The 21,392-nt window shown below is 42.7% G+C and overlaps 1 protein-coding gene across 8 annotated transcripts in view; it reads right to left on the bottom strand.

Annotated features, from left to right (window-relative positions):
* Positions 1–21,392, bottom strand: part of LOC117417697 (cadherin-23) — a 162,693-nt gene that overhangs the window by 77,454 nt on the left and 63,847 nt on the right. For 7 of the 8 annotated variants that reach the window (XM_058985168.1, XM_058985170.1, XM_058985172.1 and 4 more), the window contains 5 exons: positions 20,407–20,519; positions 18,601–18,789; positions 9,623–9,772; positions 9,097–9,255; positions 1,050–1,114 (listed from right to left, as the gene is read on the bottom strand). In XM_058985168.1, coding sequence (XP_058841151.1) covers positions 1,050–1,114; positions 9,097–9,255; positions 9,623–9,772; positions 18,601–18,789; positions 20,407–20,519 — 676 coding nt within the window. Of the gene's footprint in view, positions 1–1,049; positions 1,115–9,096; positions 9,256–9,456; positions 9,467–9,622; positions 9,773–18,600; positions 18,790–20,406; positions 20,520–21,392 lie in introns of those variants that run through there. The other variant, XM_058985171.1, reaches the window with a different exon arrangement.

The following is a 21,392-nucleotide window of genomic DNA, read 5'->3' as shown; positions in this document are numbered from 1 at the left end:
TTGCTTATCACAGGACAGTAGGAGTGAGTAAACACTTTATTAAATAAGAAGTGTGTAAACTCCACTTTCCCCAAAATCAGAATCGTTTACACTCGACTATACTACTGTGACTAAGTATTTCTCAATGTCTTCAATATTGAAATGTCTTGGTTACCATACTTATATCACTGGTTGATGTGGACTTCACCGCCATGTGCTATAGTGTGAATGATCTCTCAACGGTCCCATTAGGAAGCGTGTGTGTGCTGATTCTGCATGTATTAGACATTAACCACATTGTCATGAACGATGACTGTGTTATTCATTTCTGTAGAGTTCAGTTATCCTTAAATGTTATTGACCATTCAGTACAGAGGGGTTAGACTGTCTAAAAATATTAAGAAGATGTCTTTTTTGTATAGAGGCGGCGTGACAATATTACGTAAGAAATGCACCGAGGGGGGTCGTTTTTTCCATCATAACATAGAAAGGTATGCAACATGATAGATAGAAAGTCCCCTTCATTGGGACCAAGCTATATGTGTTAAACATGAATATAAATCCCAGCATCCTTATCTATCTGTTTTTTCCAAATGAGATTTCTATTGATTTTGTTGCTGCTCTTAATAAGTGGAGGTTCAGTTTTATGCAGCTGATAAGTGGATTTTGACTAAGCAAATTCCAAAAGAGATATTAATAGATAAAGACAGTAACACAAATGAAAAGGGGCATAAGGCTAATCTTCTACTGCAGGACAGAACCTGCTGATGACTCACTGAGAACCAGACATTTTGCTCTTTAAGGTGAATCTTCCCAATTGAGTTTCTTTATGAGATCAGAAGGACAACTGGTAGAAGGACCAGTCAAAATGAAATACAACTTTCTTTGTGTTAAACTTGTAAAACGTTTCCAGAATTACTGAAAACACCTGGTAATCGCTGCCGTAAATTATATGTATGAACACCTTACTACAATATTTACTGCAGCTTTTACTGCAGTATCCCCCCCCCCCCCCCCCCCCCAAAAAAAAAAAAAAAAATAATAATAATATGATAAGAATGAAAACTCACTTATCAGGCTCATCGCTGAAGAAATAGCTAACCACTCCGAAGGTGCCAAAGTCACCGTCTGTGGCCTGGAGAGAAGGAAACACAGAAGAGTGAATCAGACGAGCAATAAGAAACAACAATACCCGATGACTCTAGAACCAGTTGACCTCCCCACTGTTTTATAGTCTCTGCAACCTTTGCATTCTCACCTACAATCCTCTTCATACTGGATGGGTTGCTGCAGATTTTTTTTTTCTAACACTTGGAAGAAACTAGAGGCTGGTAATCACTGAGGAATGGCCTCCCTTCCTGCACAATCTGAATGCAAATGGGTCAAAACATGGATGGCCACAGCGGCCCAACATAGAAACATCAGAAATTGTACCAAATGAGAGGAGGGCATTTGACCCCTTAATGCTCCTCCATTTCCTTGTAGCTGATTGATCTAAAAACTCAGCATCAACAGCATGACTAGGTATCCCATTCCATACACTCGTCATTCTTTGAGTAAAGTAGTGTCTCCTTCCTTCTGTTCTAAGTCCTAACCTCCACTTAATTTCCAGCTGTGTCCTCTGGTCCTGGTTTCTGTACTGGGCTTAAAGTATTGGTTTGGGTTACCTTTGTAAACTCCTTTTAAGAGTGTCCAAAACTTGGAAAGATATTTGGTAATACTAAAAGAAAACAAAACAAACAAAAAAACAAACTATTAAAAAACAACTTTGTTCTAACTCTGGTTTCCTTTGAGTGCTACAGAAGCATGTTGTTATGCCAATGCAATGTCTTTCACATGAACGCACGCACACAGACTCATTTCCCTTACTTGCTCACTCATACAGGAAAAGGTAATCTGCCAGTCTTAATCCTTTATTACTTCTTATGAACAAACTTAGTTCCACTCCATTAGGAAGTGAATGACCAGTGACCCCTCCTCAATTAGGCTCTCCCTGCCTGTTAAGCTGCTCCTTGTACCTCACAGAGTGCAGGCTGAGTGCAGTCTGTCCCCTGGTTCATTTCAAACCCACAGCTGTTCCACTCGCAGCCAGATGGTCCCAGGCTATAATGTTCTGCACCAATACGGCCATAAAAGAACTTTGCAATACTTGTTGTGTGTTTGTCCACTTCTCCTCCAAGTTTGCATAGCTATCATTAGGCAGACCTTGAATTAACTGTAGATTTACTATTCTGTTGTTCTCCACATGGTCATGGATCACCACTGCTGTGAAATATGGGGCTATTCTAAAACATTTCTGCATTAAATGTTTTCTCGCTTAGATTAAAGGCAGTACAGGCACCATGTGGATCTGCGTAACAGGAGTGTTTCACTACCATCTGTGGTGCGGCCATCATAGTACATGCTCTGTAGACCGAGAACCATTTCAAAGCGTTTTCTCCATTCTTGAATTTACTCCAGTTTTTTTTTTTTAAAAGGAGAGGAAATCATGTAGTGTTACAAAATGAAAAACAACACAGATTGAGAGTGCTTAAGAGAACTTGAAATACATAACTTAGTTGTTTGGTTCCAGTTTTGTGAATGTTGTTAATGAAGGACACTTTGAAAAGATGGCAGGTTTATTGTGTACCTGATGAGGGGGATTGATAAAGCTCTACTGAGGCCGCAGGGGCTCTTCCGAGAATAACGTTTGAATCAACAGGAAGAATATATCTGTTGAGGTACACATTCCCGTACCAAATTTAGAACAAATAAATTACATGACAAAAGTTTCAACTGGAAGTCTTCAAAAGGCAATACAATAAGGACATCCTGAAACTGTTGTTCTGAGGCAGAAAGTCCTCCATAGTAGTATTGTCTTAAAAGCATATTAATCTCAAACACACACTCATTTAGTGATTGACTCAAATCATATTCATAACTTATGATTCCTAACTTCGACTTCTTGTGCGCTATTTTCTTAATCAGAGCTGATTATTTTAGAAAGAGACATCATTTTTGTCTTCACAATATAGAGGTAAGCGGTACACAGACACACTTTCAATACTATGCTTCTAAGAGCTGTAGAGCTCCGGAGTTGAAGAACAGAAAGTCTCCTTGCACTCTAATCCTGGAGCATCTATCAGCAACCCCCATTCCTATTCCCCTCGCTGCCGAATGCAGGTGACACTCCAGTGAGATATTTCCAATCTGCAGCCTCTCAGTTTGGGGCGCTCTGAGAGCCTGGTGAGTGACTGATGCTTCCATAATGTTTTTTGACATGTGGATACCAGCGTGAGTAAACCTGAGCTGCACGGAGATAGACAGACAGACAGACAGACGTGATATTTCTAGTGACAAGGCCCCATATAGATAGCCATCTTCATTGCCAAGGCTCAGAACAAACACAGCCAGGAACAGAATCTCTTCTCGAGAATAAGTCAAGAGCAGAGTTTCAAGGGTATTAAGTATAATTTATATGTATTTATATATATATATATATATATATATATATATATATATATATATATATATATATATATATATATTACACACACACACGCCACTTTATTAAGACCTCATTACCTGCTATTGAATGTGTTTTTTTTTTGGTTTTTCTTTTTAAATAAAGACTCCGCAGTTTCAGTCCTTGCACAAATGTGTCCAGGAGAGGCTGGGATTGAGGGTACAAAAAAAAATCAAGGAGCAAGAGGCCTGGATTCGAATCCCAAACACAGCTGTAATTTTTCCCCCACCCCATTTCCAATAACGCAGATGCACACACTCACACAGTCTATATTTTTACCATACATTTGAGCGTTTAATGGCAGGCTGGCTTTCTTGGTTGATCTGCTTGCATTTTAAGTGCAGGGAGGCAATTTTATCAGGCGGTGGTGCGAACAAAGAATTGAAGTTTATAAAGCCTTTAAGAGTCTGGAATTCACACTGATTGCCAGCGAGTAAATTGACGTGCGTGTGTGTGTGTGTGCGTGTACACCTCACCTTGATATACAGGCGAGGGCATTTTTTGTATATTAAAATCAACAAAAGTGAGGGCATGAAGGCAAAAAAAGATGACTCTGACTTAGATATTATTACTCTGTCCTAAAAAAAAAAAAAAAAAACATTTTGAAGGTAAGTCATTTAAATGAAGGTCTTTATTTCTAGTTTCTACATTTTTGTACATAGAAGAAAACAATCAAATCTCAAAACTGTTGACTCGTACTGTTTGCTCCCTCTCTTGTTTATATTGTTTACACAAATATAAATAACAGCCGCTTTTACACCGTATGCAAGAATAATAACCCGAAACAAACAGATAACAGTGAAATTGGCTTTGGAAAAGGAATGCAAGTGTTGCTCTGACTTAAAAATGGAATTCAAATTGATCGGTACCAAATTGCTTCTGTCGGAAGCTCTCACAGAAGCCATAAAAGAAACCAATTACGCACTGTCAAAAATCTGTGACAACCAGAGCGCTGACCCAGCCCCACTCAGACAGCGGCGACTTTTCCATTGCCTTTTCTTATTCAAACCATCCCGTTTGCTTATCAGAACCCTAACCGGCCGGTAACTACAGACAGTGCGTCTCCACAGGACGCTGCAAGAGAGAATAGACAGGGCCATTATCAGCCAATTCTGTTAGAAGGTTTGAAAAATAAATACATAAATAAATAGATATACACATATGCTCATGATGGCTGACAGGGACTGTCTGCGCCCACCTCTTTATGCTTTGTAGATAAGGCTCGTTTTCTTCTTACACTGGGACGGAGTTCGACAGTGTAAAAGTATGTATAGACCCTATGGACATACCAGCTAATTGAATCGTTGAGTTCTGCTCAGTCCTCTGATTCAATCACCAATACAATCATGTCAGGGCGTCTTTGTCAGAGTAAACAAAGCAATCAGACAGGAGGCAAATACACCAGTGATGGCCTTGAAATGAATTTTAAAAGGGGTTGTATAGTCTTTGTATATTATGCACCTACCACACATATACACACACAATTAAATATATGCTTGGGGGAGGTGGGGGGGGGGAAACAAATACTATGTTATTTTTACAAGATCCTTCATCTTTGTGTAATGTCTGGTTGCAGAAGATTGGAGACTGCAGATGGAACAGACATTAGGAAACCCCAGTTTCATATTAAAACAAGATGGCCCCCTAGAGTCAATTGTGGGTGATTATAATTATTAATACGATTATTGTGCATCTTATATAGCATGCTTATGTTAAAATTAAAATATATCTTTTTAATACGACATTGTTGTGCAAGACAAAAACTCTAGTACTAATACTTAAAAGGTACTTTTTCATTTCTGTGGGGTTGCATTTCTCCAGACCATGGGGGTTTCTGGAGCCCACAGCCCCATGCTAAGAACGGCCTCTTCTGTAATGCTAACAGCCTCAGAGGAGCAGAGTCAAACAGCCCTTGATCTAAACTGATCCTGTCTGTAAACCTGTAAACTGACATACAGACACCCAGCACTGCATCCCTTCCTGACCGGCAGCTAGAAATCGAAGTAGAATTTCATATCTCATAGGCAGAGGCAAGCGACGGAGCAGCAATAAAAAGCAATTCCAAATCGTTGAGCGCAGATCGCTAATTTATTTGCCTTTAATGCTCACAAAGCCCGGTGTAGCAGCCTCTGCTTATCAATTTATCTGCAAAGCGATTATGTATATTTGCAGATGACTGACGGCCGGCCGATCGGGCTGTCTATCAGGCACTCACAGTCCCCAACGTCTTTAGGTCTTTCATCTAAACATCAATCTATTAAAAACTAAATGGAATTGAAAAGGAAAGCTGTGTGTGTGTACGTGTGTGAAGTGGGGCTTTGGTGGCAGACAATACTCAACGGCACACATGCACAACTCAGTCAAAAGGAGAGTAAGATTATTTTATGTTTTTTCAAGTCAGTAAGGAAGAAAGAAAGAAAGAGAATTTCAAATTCTTACTGAAGAACCACTGCAAGAGAAAATGGACCATTTGTAGCAGTCATCAATTATGTAAATGTGTTGCTAATTTAAATTATTTTGTCAAATTTGAAGAGTATCAAGTTATTTATTCAAGGATGCCAGATTTTAAGCAAACACACGGTCTGAAACAAGGGGTCTGAGTAGGGTTAATGCCCCACCCCAGTTCATTAATTTTTTCCTTGAAAATGGGGTATACTGCATAATAAAACCACTTGCATATATTTTCAAAGCAGACTATTGTTTTTTCAGTGATGCCAAGATACTATTTAGTAGGCAAACAGTCTGTGAAGTGTCCCACAAATATCCCACAAACAAACTGTTTAGAGCCCCTGTACTGTATGTGTCAGTAATTGCGTGCCCCCCCCTGTGTGTGATTGACAACGTTTACCGAGCGAGTGTGTGCCCGTTTCCACCTGTGATTCCAAACCACTTCCCTTCAGCGACGGAGCGAGAGGCAACGGGCCATTTGCATTTTAAAGCACCGTTTATTGAGTGCGTCGGCAGCGAGGCCCTCTGAGAGAAGGCTCCATTATCACCGCTGCTCCACTCCGGGCTGCCCAGCAGGGACACACAGAGAACCATTGATTTTTCACACGCAGACCGGGGGACAGAATCGATGAAAGCAGAGAGGGAGACAGCTCTTAAACAGCTGCTAAATGAAAAAGAATTAGAAACCTCAACAATTCCTACAGTCAAGTTTTTTTTTGGCTTAGCCCCCTTCCCCTGGCTAAATACTAAGGAAAAACTCTATGCAGCTTAACTTGAGCCCATAGAATGAAACACCTGTTTTATTAAAGTCCAGCTGTTAGGATATTCTATGTCAGCCCCTATGCATGTTACACTTATGTCAAATTTGACTGGGTATGTGTAGGACAAGATGCAGCCCAGTTACATCCTCCCAATTGCAGTCTAACATCACAACCCTGGCTGTCCGTAACAGTTTGCTGATTATTTCAAATGGGAAACCATCTGATTGTTTTTTTATTAAACAATTTTTTCTGCTTCTCGCTCTACTAATCTAAACAGTGCCACAGAACGTTATACGGAAATATATGAGCTGCCCTGAGCCTCCGGTCCCAATGAAAACAGCATTTATTAATGTATATTCAAATCTGCATGCCTGTGGATGCACAGGGGAAAATGAAGCACCAGGCAATTCATCTTAATACAGTTTGTTGGACACAATGGTAAATATTCACACTCTAGGGGGAGGGAAAAAATGGGTATTCAAATAAGGGTGAAAAACAATTGCAATTCTCTACATAGGAGCAAACCTTTCACATGTTGCAATTCCATTATTGCTATCTACAAACCTATCATTGTATGAAAGAAAAATATATCTACATGTCTTAGACAAAAGAAAAGGGGTGATGAAGACTGGTGGAAACGATGTTCATCTTCAATTATTTTTTTCTTATCTAACCTTATTAATGTAGCATTTTATTTTCAAGAGCTATATTTATTTTCTTGTTTAGTCTTTAATTCCTTCCCAAACTTTTTTCTTTTGCAACTTGTCCCTTGTTGTCTTTATAAGAACGATCCTTTCTTCTGCTGCTTCTGCTGCTGCTTCTGCTTCTGCTACTTCTGCTACTTCTGCTGCTTCTGCTGCTGCTGCTGCTGCTTCTGCTGCTGCTGCTGCTGCTGCTTCTGCTTCTGCTGCTGCTGCTGCTTCTGCTACTTCTGCTGCTTCTGCTTCTGCTTCTGCTGCTGCTTCTGCTGCTTCTCCTCTGTTTTGGCTCCTCTCCTCTGCAGCTTTCCTTCACAGCGAGTGATTAAAGAACAGGGAGCAGGAAGACACACACTAATCAGAGGGTCGGCCTCAGCGACAGGGCTGGCGTCCCAGGACACCACTTATCAGACCGTGAGGCAAGGTTTCCATTTGTCAGACAGGACTAGGGATTTGGGATTCAGGAACCTGGAATGACTGCCAGCATACATTATGGTCTGTGTGTGTGTGTGTGTGTTTGTGTGTGTGCAGCTCAAGAACTTGTTAAACCTGGTTTAAAGTAAAAGTTCAATGCAGCAATATGAAGGTTAGCTCCAATTTTGGTAATGTCGCTCCATGACAGTGTGGAGATTAGAATAGTTAATATTTATCTGCTTATGATCTTGTGATATGTGTTTTAATCATATTTTATTCCTGTTGCACCACTCGTATAAAGCCAACAGCAAATCTGACCACACACAATACACATGTTTTATTTTCATAGCAAAATGCCATACTCACCCTTCTAAGAAGTCATTAGACAGTGTGTTAGTGAGGGTGACATTCATTCCTCAGACAAAGGCAGTCTGTGTGATTGAATTGACACTGCGGTGCTGCTAACACTCCCCACCCCCAGCCCTGCAACTCCAGCAGCGGAAAGTCATCACAGCAATCACTTCGATTAATGCCGACTTAATAAATTATTTAAACATCTGCTAGAAATGATCAGAAACTGTCACAGAACCCAGACATTCTTCCAGACTGCCATTTAGTGCCATCTGTTAATGAGCGCGTCCCGACTCATTTCACCCTGCACTGACAGCATCTCCAACACAGAGCAAATCACATGCCAGCGCAGCCAGAGCTACCTTGTGAAAGCATGGATAAGCATTGTAAAGCCCAGAGAGGTATGGTACAGCATATTAAAAACCATGTGTAACCAAGGTAAATGCTTAGTATAACCATGGGAAAAACATGGGGGAAAATTTCAGACTTCAAAACTTTTATAAGGAAAAGACTAAGATAGCAGGAAGTTTATATAAAGCAATATCCTCAGTGATTGGTTGATCCTTTACATCTTTTTTTTTCAGTGTAAATATTACAGGTTAAATACATTTTTCATTGCCCTTTCATTTTTTTCAGACATGTTTATGTCAATGTTCACACTGCTGGCAATACAAGAAAGAGAGGGTTTTTTAGAATTACAAGTGTCTTACTCTTTTGCTAATGCAGTGATGAGGTGCATCTTTCTTATGACAGGAAGAATTAATTGAATAAAAATATATTTTATTTTAGCATTTAAAAAAAAGTAGTACTCTCTAGAAAGTTGGTTCAAAGGACCTTCCTCATTGATTGCTGATTGATTAGTCTTTTGTATATTTTTCAGATCAGACGTTTTACAGTTTAAACACGTCCTCCGTATCCCTTTGGGCAGTACTGTACTTACAAGCACCTGCAGGACAGCTGTCCCTACAGTGGCGTTCTCAAACAGGCTGGCATTGTAGAGCGATTTGGTGAAGATGGGCCGGTTATCATTTTCATTGATGAGGTCAATCTGAACGCGGGCGAAGCCAGCATGCTCGGAGGCAGTCTCGTTCGCCAGCAACTGTGGGAACAAATAATCAGAGAGTTAAGAATAAAAAAGGATGGGGATCAATGAGAACTGGTAACTGCACTCGTAGCCTAGGGTGTGGGTAGTACGGTACTCATTTAGAACTGGTAGCTGGGAAGGCACTCCTATCCAAGTGGGAGGGGTAACAGGGGAGGGTGTGAGGGAGGGAGTCAGGGAGAGGAGCGGGGTACTCACTGAGAAGCGGTAGCTGCACAGGTGCTCCTATCCCAGGGGCAGGGTGTGAGGGAGGGAGTCAGGGAAGGGAGCAAGATACTCACGGAGAAGCAGTAGCTGGAGAGGTGCTCCTATCCCAGGGGCAGGGTGTGAGGGAGGGAGTCAGGGAGGGGAGCAAGGTACTCACTGAGAAGCGGTAGCTGGAGACACTTTCAAAGTCCAGAGGTTCGGCCACACGGATGCGAATGTCGGCTCGGCCTTGGACAGAGGTGGGGGAGATGATGAAGTGGTCAGAGTTGTTGCCAGTCAGGAACACCTGGAACATGCTATTAGGCCCCTGCAGAGACAGACAGAAAAGGTTTTAGAACCCAGCAAAGACACAGACAGACAAGCTGTTAACAGCCAGATGCATTTTTTTTTTTAAGTAGATTTGTTTAAGTTTGGTAATAATACTGGCATTGCAATTCTGTGCTCAGATTCCATGTGTATGTTGTTTTCCTTTGTAGATATATTTGTAGGAAGTGGGTTTGAGTAGCTCAGTGGTTAGAGCTGGGCAACAGTGTGGTTAGAGAAAGTGCAGGGCTGCGATGTGAATGGCAGTGGGTTTGAGTAGCTCAGTGGTTAGAGCTGGGCAACAGTGTGGTTAGAGAAAATGCAGGGCTGCGATGTGAATGGCAGTGGGTTTGAGTAGCTCAGTGGTTAGAGAAAGTGCAGGACTGCGATGTGAATGGCAGTGAGTTTGAGTAGCTCAGTGGTTAGAGAAAGTGCAGGACTGCAATGTGGAAGGCGGTGGGTTTGAGTTGCTCAGTGGTTTAAGAATGTGTTGGGCTGCAGTGTGGAAGGCAGTGGGTTTGAGTTGCTCAGTGGTTTAAGAATGTGTTGGGCTGCAGTGTGGAAGGCGGTGGGTTTGAGTTGCTCAGTGGTTTAAGAATGTGTTGGGCTGCAGTGTGGAAGGCAGTGGGTTTGAGTTGCTCAGTGGTTTAAGAATGTGTTGGGCTGCAGTGTGGAAGGCGGTGGGTTTGAGTTGCTCAGTGGTTTAAGAATGTGTTGGGCTGCAGTGTGGAAGGCAGTGGGTTTGAGTTGCTCAGTGGTTTAAGAATGCGTTGGGCTGCAGTGTGGAAGGCGGTGGGTTTGAGTTGCTCAGTGGTTTAAGAATGTGTTGGGCTGCAGTGTGGAAGGCGGTGGGTTTGAGTTGCTCAGTGGTTTAAGAATGTGTTGGGCTGCAGTGTGGAAGGCGGTGGGTTTGAGTTGCTCAGTGGTTTAAGAATGTGTTGGGCTGCAGTGTGGAAGGCGGTGGGTTTGAGTTGCTCAATGGTTTAAGAATGTGTTGGGCTGCAGTGTGGAAGGCGGTGGGTTTGAGTTGCTCAGTGGTTTAAGAATGTGTTGGGCTGCAGTGTGGAAGGCGGTGGGTTTGAGTTGCTCAGTGGTTTAAGAATGTGTTGGGCTGCAGTGTGGAAGGCAGTGGGTTTGAGTTGCTCAGTGGTTTAAGAATGTGTTGGGCTGCAGTGTGGAAGGCGGTGGGTTTGAGTTGCTCAGTGGTTTAAGAATGTGTTGGGCTGCAGTGTGGAAGGCGGTGGGTTTGAGTTGCTCAGTGGTTTAAGAATGTGTTGGGCTGCAGTGTGGAAGGCGGTGGGTTTGAGTTGCTCAGTGGTTTAAGAATGTGTTGGGCTGCAGTGTGGAAGGCAGTGGGTTTGAGTTGCTCAGTGGTTTAAGAATGTGTTGGGCTGCAGTGTGGAAGGCAGTGGGTTTGAGTTGCTCAGTGGTTTAAGAATGTGTTGGGCTGCAGTGTGGAAGGCGGTGGGTTTGAGTTGCTCAGTGGTTTAAGAATGTGTTGGGCTGCAGTGTGGAAGGCAGTGGGTTTGAGTTGCTCAGTGGTTTAAGAATGTGTTGGGCTGCAGTGTGGAAGGCAGTGGGTTTGAGTTGCTCAGTGGTTTAAGAATGTGTTGGGCTGCAGTGTGGAAGGCGGTGGGTTTGAGTTGCTCAGTGGTTTAAGAATGTGTTGGGCTGCAGTGTGGAAGGCAGTGGGTTTGAGTTGCTCAGTGGTTTAAGAATGTGTTGGGCTGCAGTGTGGAAGGCGGTGGGTTTGAGTTGCTCAGTGGTTTAAGAATGTGTTGGGCTGCAGTGTGGAAGGCAGTGGGTTTGAGTTGCTCAGTGGTTTAAGAATGTGTTGGGCTGCAGTGTGGAAGGCAGTGGGTTTGAGTTGCTCAGTGGTTTAAGAATGTGTTGGGCTGCAGTGTGGAAGGCAGTGGGTTTGAGTTGCTCAGTGGTTTAAGAATGTGTTGGGCTGCAGTGTGGAAGGCGGTGGGTTTGAGTTGCTCAGTGGTTTAAGAATGTGTTGGGCTGCAGTGTGGAAGGCAGTGGGTTTGAGTTGCTCAGTGGTTTAAGAATGTGTTGGGCTGCAGTGTGGAAGGCGGTGGGTTTGAGTTGCTCAGTGGTTTAAGAATGTGTTGGGCTGCAGTGTGGAAGGCGGTGGGTTTGAGTTGCTCAGTGGTTTAAGAATGTGTTGGGCTGCAGTGTGGAAGGCGGTGGGTTTGAGTTGCTCAGTGGTTTAAGAATGTGTTGGGCTACAGTGTGGAAGGCAGTGGGTTTGAGTTGCTCAGTGGTTTAAGAATGTGTTGGGCTGCAGTGTGGAAGGCGGTGGGTTTGAGTTGCTCAGTGGTTTAAGAATGTGTTGGGCTGCAGTGTGGAAGGCAGTGGATTTCACGGTAATTATACTGTGCCATGTAAAACATTCTGGAAGGTTATATTACTTGTATTGTAACACTTGAAATGTATTTGCTTACGATTGTAAGTAGCCCTGGATAAGGGCGTCTGCTAAGAAATAAATAATAATAATAATAATATATTTATATGAGAGTTTAGTTTTTGAGGGGGTCAGGGGTTGCACAGGATGTCTTCATTAGTTTAACATCTATCTCTGTTCAACTCAGCTTTAATTAAAACTGAAGCTCTGGGGGAGGGGAGCCAGACAGTGTTGACCAAATGCACACACCACACACACACACACACACACACACACACACGCGCATGGTAGATATGGAAAAGCAGACGATAAAAACCATGGCAAATCATGGTAAAGTATAGCAATTGCACAGTGGTTAAAGCATGGTAAAACTACAAAACTGCCCTGCAAATTTACCTTGGTAACTTTTACAAGGGATGGCCTGTAGTGAGAGTCAACATTAACTAGTCATGGCTAGAATTAGGGTTAGAGTTAGGGTTAGTGTCAGGGCTAGGGTTAGAGTTGGGATTATGGTCAGGGTTAGGGCTATAGCTGGTGCTAGGGTTAAATATTTTGCTATACTGTGTATTGCATTTGTTTCTTTCAAAACTGCACATTTCAGGCCTTTGTGGTGCACGATAAGTAAGATTTATGGAATTATTTATTTGAGCTACAACCACTTTAAAGCGTTTAGGGTACAGCTATTTTTTTTATTTCCTAACTTGAAAAAGTACTTTTTTTTATCTTTGACTAAAAGATTTAAAAAATATCCCCTAATGTTAGGGTGTAAAAATACTAATGTAAAACACATCCTGTCTTTTCGAAGACAGGTGTTTTTACTGCTGAATAACCCGGGGCAGGTGATTGATGTCATTTGAAGCTTCAGTGTAAAGGGTACACTGCATTGTTAACTCCGATACAATGCAGTGCTTTAACTGTGGGAAACAGGGACACCAAAGGACAGCCTGCCCGAGAAGAACTAGAAATGATGCAAGGCAGGAACAAGGTACTGATGGCAGGGAGGAGGTTGGGGATGATACAGTACACACTCAACTCAACTGGGTCATGGAACGCAGCAGTGAGAGTTGGAGGTTAAAATTCTCCAGTTAGAGAGCAGCCTGGACACAGACCACCAGAAGCAGACCCTGCAAACCCTGAGGGAGCAGAGACACATGCTGGGCAGCCTGCTGAAGGTGGGAGTGAAGGGGCGCTGGTGCGCTCTCGCTTCATGAAGCTCAAAGACATGGACGCCCCCTCCAGCTTCTTCTTTGGCTTGGAGAGAAGAAGAGCGGACAGCCGGCAGATGCATTGCGTCCGGGCGCCTTGCGGTAGGGAGCTGTACAACCAGGAGGAGATCAGCAGGGAGGCAGTAAAATTCTATACTGAATTAGCAAAGAGCCATGTGACCAGCAGGATACGGACCTGCTGCTCCAGGGTTTGCCCAGCCTGAGCAAAGAAGAACAGCATCAATTAGACAAGCTGCTAACATATCAGGAGCTGACCACTGCTGTTATACAGCTTTTGAACAGAAAAGCTCCAGGCATTGATCCAAAGAATACTGCTGGGAGTTCTTTTGGAGCAGGAGACATTGGCTGCGGCCAGCAGTCCTGTATCTCCCCACTGATGAAGGGGGGGTAGGGGCTGGTCAGCATTGCCAGCAGGGTGGCAGCCTTCAGACTGTAGGCGGTTCAGAGGCTTCTGTACGCTGGGGAGGAGGCTCATTGGAAGAGGCAGGCTTAGTAGAGGGGCTGTGGATAGACAAACACCTGTTTTTAATTTAGTACCGGACTAGCTAAAATAGGTCACCCTTCTTTTTACTTGAGTGTTTTAGATGCCTGGAGGGCAGTGAGAGTGGTGAGAGATGAGGGGTCTCTGACAGGCAGGGTCCTGTTGGAGGAGCTGTTATTTTTCAATCCGCTCTTCCCTGTGCGTTTCTTTCAGTCAATGACGCTCTGTGCCAGCTTTGTGAGGGCAGGAGTGACCAGGCTGAGCCATCTGATCAATCTTGAGCTCTCCTGCTGGCTGACTGCTACACAGTTGGCTGGGCAGCTGGGCTGGCACACATTTCAGGCTGTCAGAGAAAATGGTTAGTGAGCTGAGAAGCTCTCTCTCCCCCGAGCTCAGGAAGGCTTTGAGGGAAGAGGTGTTCAGCGGCACAGGGAAGAGACAAGACTTCATCTTTACAGGGCTGCTAGTGTATCCAGCAGCAAGTGAAGGAGAGGGGAATGGAGGGAATGAGGGAACACTACTAAAAACTTACACAGTTAAAGACTTAACTCTTCACACAGCAGGGTGTAAGAAAGTCTACCAGTTGTGTGTGAAGGCATCACATTTTTACCAGTTGAGGTGGAGGACATGTCTGGAGGTAGAGGAGTGGCACAGACCAGTGTGGAGGGTGCTGTATAAATTGCCCCACACCAAGAGAGCAGGGGACCTGCAGTGGAGGATCTTGCACTGTATTTTGTTCACCGGCAGGTTTCTCCACAGAGTTGATTCTAGTATTAGCTCAGAGTGCTGTTTCTGCTCTGCAGAGGAGACAGTGTTCCACACGTACAGCGAGTGTGTCAGGCTAGGACCACTCTTCCATCTCCTACAGGAGCTCCTGCAGGGCCTAGGCGAGGAGATCACTAAAGAGCTTTTTACCTTTGGGGTTCCCTACAGTTTTAAAAAGAGAAGCAGGTGTGTTTTAATTAATTTTATAATGGGTCAGGCAAAATTAGCCATTTTAAAATCCAGAACGAACAGTATCTCTCGGAGCGGGCTGACTGATGTTGTGGTGCAGTTCAGGGTGTTGGTGGTCAGCTGGGTAAGAGTGGATTTTTAATTTTTTAAACTCAATAACCTGGAGGACTTCCAGGAGAGGTGGTGTGTGGGAGACGCCTTGTGTGCGGTGAGTGAGGAGGGGGAGCTCCAGTTTTTGTTCTGGTTTTAATTCTTTTTATTGTTTCACAGGGGTTTTAGTAATTTGTCTTTAAATCTGTTTTTAACAGAAAGAAAACACTGTTTTGTGTTTTATTGATATTTTATGATCCTTTTATTGGTTTAAAATCTGTTTTTAAGGAAAACATGATGTATTTTAGGATTTTTAATGCTGATGAGGCAGCAAGAATCTTAATTTTGTTGTGTTTTACCTTAGTGCATTTTAATGGATTTTAACAGACCTGCATCTGCAACTGATGTTTTTTAAACAAGCTACAAATGAGCAGCAAGCATATGTGTGCATCCAATCCTGGCAGCGCTGTATCTAGTCTTGTTTTTAATGCAACTTAATTGAGCACAGAAAGAACAGGCTTGAGCTTCCCATCAACACTTAAAATAAGATGTTCTTTCTTTTTCTTTTTTTTTTAAATCAGTGTTAAAATGAATTGAATTTAAAAGTGCCCTTAGGAAGAATCAAATTTGGAAAAAAAATAATCTGCAATTAAAAGCAAAGAACTACAGCTCTATTGTTTTTATGATTCTTGTAATTTTTTTTTAATCCATGTAATTTCCATAACACACTGTTAGCTCCATTATAAATGTTTACCACATTATTTTTTGTAGTTTTATTAGACTGGACCCACGCTCGGGAAATAGAGATTATTTTGATGCATCTAAGCTTCCCAGCTATTCTTCTATTAGTTAATTATGGATTTGAATAATGTATTTTTAATTAGCTAGAGGAGGGAGGAAGGAAGCAGCTACAAATGAAACTTTAATTGCATTTCTTCACACTTGCTATTGTATGATGTTTGCAGTCATTCAGAGTGCTTCTGGGATCTGTTTCTCCAATATTTAGTTATTGACACTTTCCTTTACCTGGCTTCGATCTTGTCTGGAGAATCCCAACTGCCTAAGGCTTCCTCATTCCATTCATGTGCAGATATGACCTTTCAACTTTGCCAGCCCTGAGCTACAGACTGACTAGGCGGGGCTGGCAACGATTTTGAAAATACCTTATCCAAATAAGATTTTGTTGAAATATATATTGCTGCAGGATACAGCAAAGGTAAATCAGTGCATTTCTGGAAGCCCTTTTATAGTTGTATTAACCAAGCCTTTCAAAACATGATGTTTTCTGCTATTAGCGTGACAAAACTCTTACCCTTCAAATCAGCTGCTTCTGCACTTTACAGTTGCACAGGATCTCTCAAGCAAAAACAGAAACAAACAATGACATAACAAAACAAAAATGGGGAGACAGCAGCCAGCCAGAAAACCAATCAAAATCACAAAAAGATAAGGGATGATAACAGAACGGATGAAATGCCGATTGTACTTTCAAGTCACCTCCGAGTTGGATAACTATTCTGTCAGTTGTGAAACAAAGAAAATTAAAACAGAAGTGGGGGAAAAAAAATGAACCAAAAAAATAAATAAAAAAATTGCAAACCGCGCTCTAAATGTTTTGCCATTTCCATTAAATTGCTTTTCTTCGCATCAAATTTCCTTTTAATTTGAACCTGGCTGTTTGGGGAATGATTAGTAGACATTATACAATTATGCTAACGGTTTGATTAAAAATGAATTGCTGGCACTGCTATCCAGTGCCTCTGCATCGCTCCCTGCCTGATACACAAATCCCAGCAGTCAAACCAAGCCTCGCTCTGCTAGCAAGTGCCTGTGTCGTTGGCAAATACCAATATCATCCATCTTTGACTTTGTTCATGCAGTGCTGAAGGGATTACAGAAGCTGCAGATATTGTATAGGCACTATCTGCCTCTCTCTTCATCTCTCCTTTCCCTCAATTCCCCTCCACAAACTCTCTCCCCATCCCTCACTTGCTAGCCACCTTTCCTTTTCTCCCCATATCTTTTCCTCTATCCATCTATTTCCCCCTCACTCACTCCCTCTATCTTTCTCTCTCCTTCTCTCCTATTCACTTATTTCCCTCTACCCTCTCTCCTCAGTTTGTTAAATGTAGGGTTACATTAGAATTGCATTATTATAAACTAATGCACAACCTGGACATGTTTGCGGTTCTCTGGTGTTTTAATGGCGCTCTATGTGAAGTCTGTGATGGTGTCTAATTTAATTGAATATAAAGTGTGATTAAAAGTCTCTCCTTAGCCCTTTCTTTGACACCCACTCCCACTCTCTAGCAAATACAGTACAGTACACACAAATAACTATATTTAAACACAGAATGTGAAGTATAATGAAATAGAGGGGCTTCTAGAAGATTAAAAAAAGAAACTTAAGTGAAGTCGACCCCTCTCTTTTTCTCTCCCCTCTCCATTCTCCGCTGCAAATCGCTGTCCGTACGTGGCTACACCCCTTTCAGAAAAAAGCAGACAGCCTATTAGGCCTGACACTATCTGTCTACACTGCACCACAGCACACTGCTAATGCTCTGCAGTGTCAAAACCATTCAGTTCTCAGGCGTGCTGTAAAAACTGTTAGATATATTTTGGAGATGTTTTTCACAATTACAGTTCAGAAGGTCTCTCTCCCTCTTTCTCTCTGTTGCCTCCCTTTTCTCTTTCCCTCTCCTCTTCTACTTTATCACCTTCTCTATCACTTTCCTGATTTCTTCCCTTTTCCTCATCTTCTCTCACCCTGTCTCACTCCTCCTCTGCCTCTCCCTTCTCAATATTTCTACCCCATCCACCTCCCCTTCTCAACCCACCTCTCCACCATCTTTTTCTTTCTCTTCTTCACAACTCGCTCCCCTCTCCTTATTCTCTGATCCCCACTTCACCCCCTCTCTTTCTTCCCTCTCTCCTGACCTTCCTTCCCCTCTCTCTCCCCCCTCCTTATCTGTCAAATTCCATCCGCTCGGTCTCGGCGCAGAAATCAATCAGAGTTGACTAGACTAGCATTCAGCTTATCTCTGCTCAAACGGATTGATTTTCCTCATTAGGTATAATTTGATGCCCTATCCCCATCCCTTCCAAAGAAAATTAAATTATAGTCAAAACTGCCGCGCGCGCGTGTGTGTGTGTGTGTGTGTGCGCGTGCGTGCGTGCGCTGTGGAGATGCTGTTAGATAAAGTTAAGCAGTAATAGCTGGATACACGACACAAGATGTAAAACTGAGGAACTCTGCATACATGAGCCCTGTTGTCGCCACAATGGGAGATTCAGGCCTTTTGGGCTCAGATAAGGCTAATACCCCTAAGGCAGAACACAGATAAGGGAGCTTGATGCTGGAGTGTATTGGACAGGGAAAGACTCGCCAATAGAAACAGACAGATGCTTGGATTGGCCTGTTCTGCATCGATAGTTTGAATTGGACCCTGCAGTATGGGTGCTTTGTCAATAGGTTGTGGGGGGATTGATATTTCAATGCTGATATTTTAATACTGAAACCACCGCAATTCAGTGCCCTCAGTGCACACTTTGTCCCCTTCTATTTTTCCCCCCCAACTCCTTATCTTCCCTCTTCCTTCTCCCCATCTGGACCAGCTCAGTGATGTGGTACTCGGAGTCGTTGAACCCCAGACCCCTCTCCCCTGGCTCACCTCATCCGGGTCCTGGACCTGTATGAAGAGTGGCAGCGCAAAGCCCACCTGGGCGAGCTCAGTGATGCGCACGCGGTACTCAGAGCTGTTGAACTGCGGCGCGTTGTCATTCACGTCAATGACCAGGATGTTGAAGCTGGTGGTTACCATGGCGCCTGAGGGGGTGCGGTCATCATTCAGCTCTGTTCCCTGGCAACCAGAGAGAGTGAAGAAAAAAAAAAAAAAAAAAGTTTAGCAACAACACCCTAGAGGAGCCACTAAACAAAAACAACAGTTTCCAAAATAACAAACTGGAGTTTTAAATACATAAAACATGAGCAATTTAGAGCAAAGTATTTCTAATATAACATTTTACCTTTTTAATATCCAATTATGTGTGTTCCATATGCTTCTCTATCAGCGTTTGCCGTGCATACGAACTATCCCAGCAAAAACAACTTCTGAAAAGACTATTAAATTTTCTTAAAGGAATAAAACCATTTTAAAATTTGCAAAGAGTTGCTCCATTTCTGCAACAAAGTTGTATTTCGCTAGTTCTATAGTATATGGTTTAAATGCTTTTGTTCCTTTCAGAACAAGTGCATTTGCATTTGTGCGCATTGCTAAATAGGGCCCATTGAAGTAAACGCTTTGAAAAACTTGACCCTTCGTATACAAATATTGACCGGAAAGCTTATAGTGAAGAACTGTTGTTCTGAGGGTTTCAAAATTGAGAGACAGTGGGCAACACTTTTTCAATCCCACAGTTGTCCTTATTAAATATGATCCCTCCAAAGAAATCTGTGGTGCTGTGGCTGGTGAAGTGAAAAGACACTTGAAGTATAAAATAAAACCTAAGCAACCTAAACTGAAATACAATGGGATGAAATCCAATTGGAGGTGGAGCTGGAGGGAGAGCAATGCAATGAGTGGTAATAGTTTGTTGAGTGGGAGGCTCACAAAAGGGAGAAACTGAAAGTCTCTGAGGTCAAGGGGAGTAATTATGTATCATTTTCCTTCAGTGCGCTCCCTGCGCTCCCTGCGCTCCCTGCACTCTCTCTCCTCCCGACTCGCTGCTTATTGAAGTTAAGAAATTTGTTTTATTACTTTTATTCTTAATAAAAAAACTAAAAAAAAATCTATGTAGGCACTAATCAATAATAATAAAAAAAAAACTAAAAAAAAAAAATATGCTTACAAATATGTTTTTGGTTCTTGTTTTATTTTTAAATCTTTTTTTTTTTTTTTTTTTTTTTTTTAAATCATTGACTTTAATTAAGAAGAGAAATCAGGCATGAACGTGCATTCGGCATTAGCCTGGGATTAATCTTTCAAAACATCCCCCCCACACACACACTGTTTCCCTCTTGACGCATTGAAAATTGATAGTGACTCTGCTTAGAGAAGAAATTGCAATCAGGGCTGGGGAATATCCCTAACAGAAGGAATCAATAGCACCCCCAGTGAGTCATCCTGAAAAGGCACTACTGCGTGGTACAGGATGAGTCATGCAATTTGGAGCTCCCTGGTATGAATCCCGGAAACGCAGAATTGCTGATCTTGGCTGGAGGGCCCGCAGGGAGAGCTGCATTGGTTGGGGAGGAAAATAGATTGGGGATTGTACAACTCGTATCGCTTCAGACAGCGACCCCACTGTCCGGGCGTCAACTCCAAGTAGAATCTTCATTAGGATTGGGTAGAAAGAAAATTGACTAAAAAACAAACAAACAAAAAGTTATCTGGTCAGATCTCAGAACTAAGAAAGGTGTTGGGCCAGGTCAGTACTGAGGATGGGGGACAAGGGAGGTAGGTCTCAGAGTCTCTTACCCTGACAGTCAGCAGGAATCCAGAGCTGTAGAGAGGGTTCTCCCTGTCCAGCTGTCCATTCAGAGTGAGTGCCCCGCTGATGTAGTCCAGAGCAAAGATACTGTTGGTATTACCTGTGCAGAGACACAAACGGGTCAGCAATTAGGAGTGGAGCCAGTGCAGCAGAAGGGAGAGAAAATCCACCGCTGTGATGCATGGCTGAGATTGATTCAGCACTTCACGTGTGAGTCAGTGTTTTAAAGTTCCGTACTTATTGATAAACAGTAAACCAGGCAACAATTAAGAGACAACCACAGGATGTTTTTATACTAGTTATTCCAGCTATTATAAAAATCATGAATGAGAAATCCACCAATCACTGTTGAGGGTTTGTAAAAATTCCAATGTCTCTTATTATGAGGCGTCATTTTGCACAGTTTATAGCCCTTTCACTGAAACTGCTTGAGAGACAATGAGAGACGCCCTACACACCACGGATTAATTAGCACCATGTGAATAATGCTTCAATCCTTTCCCTTTTTAAGGTCAGGGATTTTCATTTTTAAAAACAAGCGAATGGAAATCAGCAGCAGAGAGTCCCCTTGTCATGTTAATGAGACCAGACTCAATCTGGAGCTTAACCTAATCATTGTCAACTGTTATTACTGAGGAATCTGAGAAAACGATAATCAGATTAATTAATGTCCAGTTAATACAAATTATGACCGTTTCCTCAAGCTATTTTATTGAAAAGGACTAGAAAGTCCATCATTTCAGCATTACATCTCTCATCTAATAAATTTAGCATTCACGGTTTCTGTTAGTTTATTCATCTCAGGTGAAACCTGTCGCCATCCAATGCTTGGAGACCTTAGACATCTCACTACAACTCCTTCTTCTCTGCCTACCCCTCTCTCTGCTCCCTCGCTCCCTCCTCCTCTGACCACACCCCACTCCCAACAACCCACTACTCCCTCTCCCTCTCCTCCACTGCAGCTCCAGTTACT

The sequence above is a fragment of the Acipenser ruthenus genome, chromosome 13 (assembly GCF_902713425.1).
Source record: "Acipenser ruthenus chromosome 13, fAciRut3.2 maternal haplotype, whole genome shotgun sequence".
Lineage (NCBI taxonomy): Eukaryota > Metazoa > Chordata > Actinopteri > Acipenseriformes > Acipenseridae > Acipenser > Acipenser ruthenus.
The sequence above is the reverse complement of the archived record's forward strand: the minus strand, read 5'-3'. Positions and strand labels throughout refer to the sequence as shown.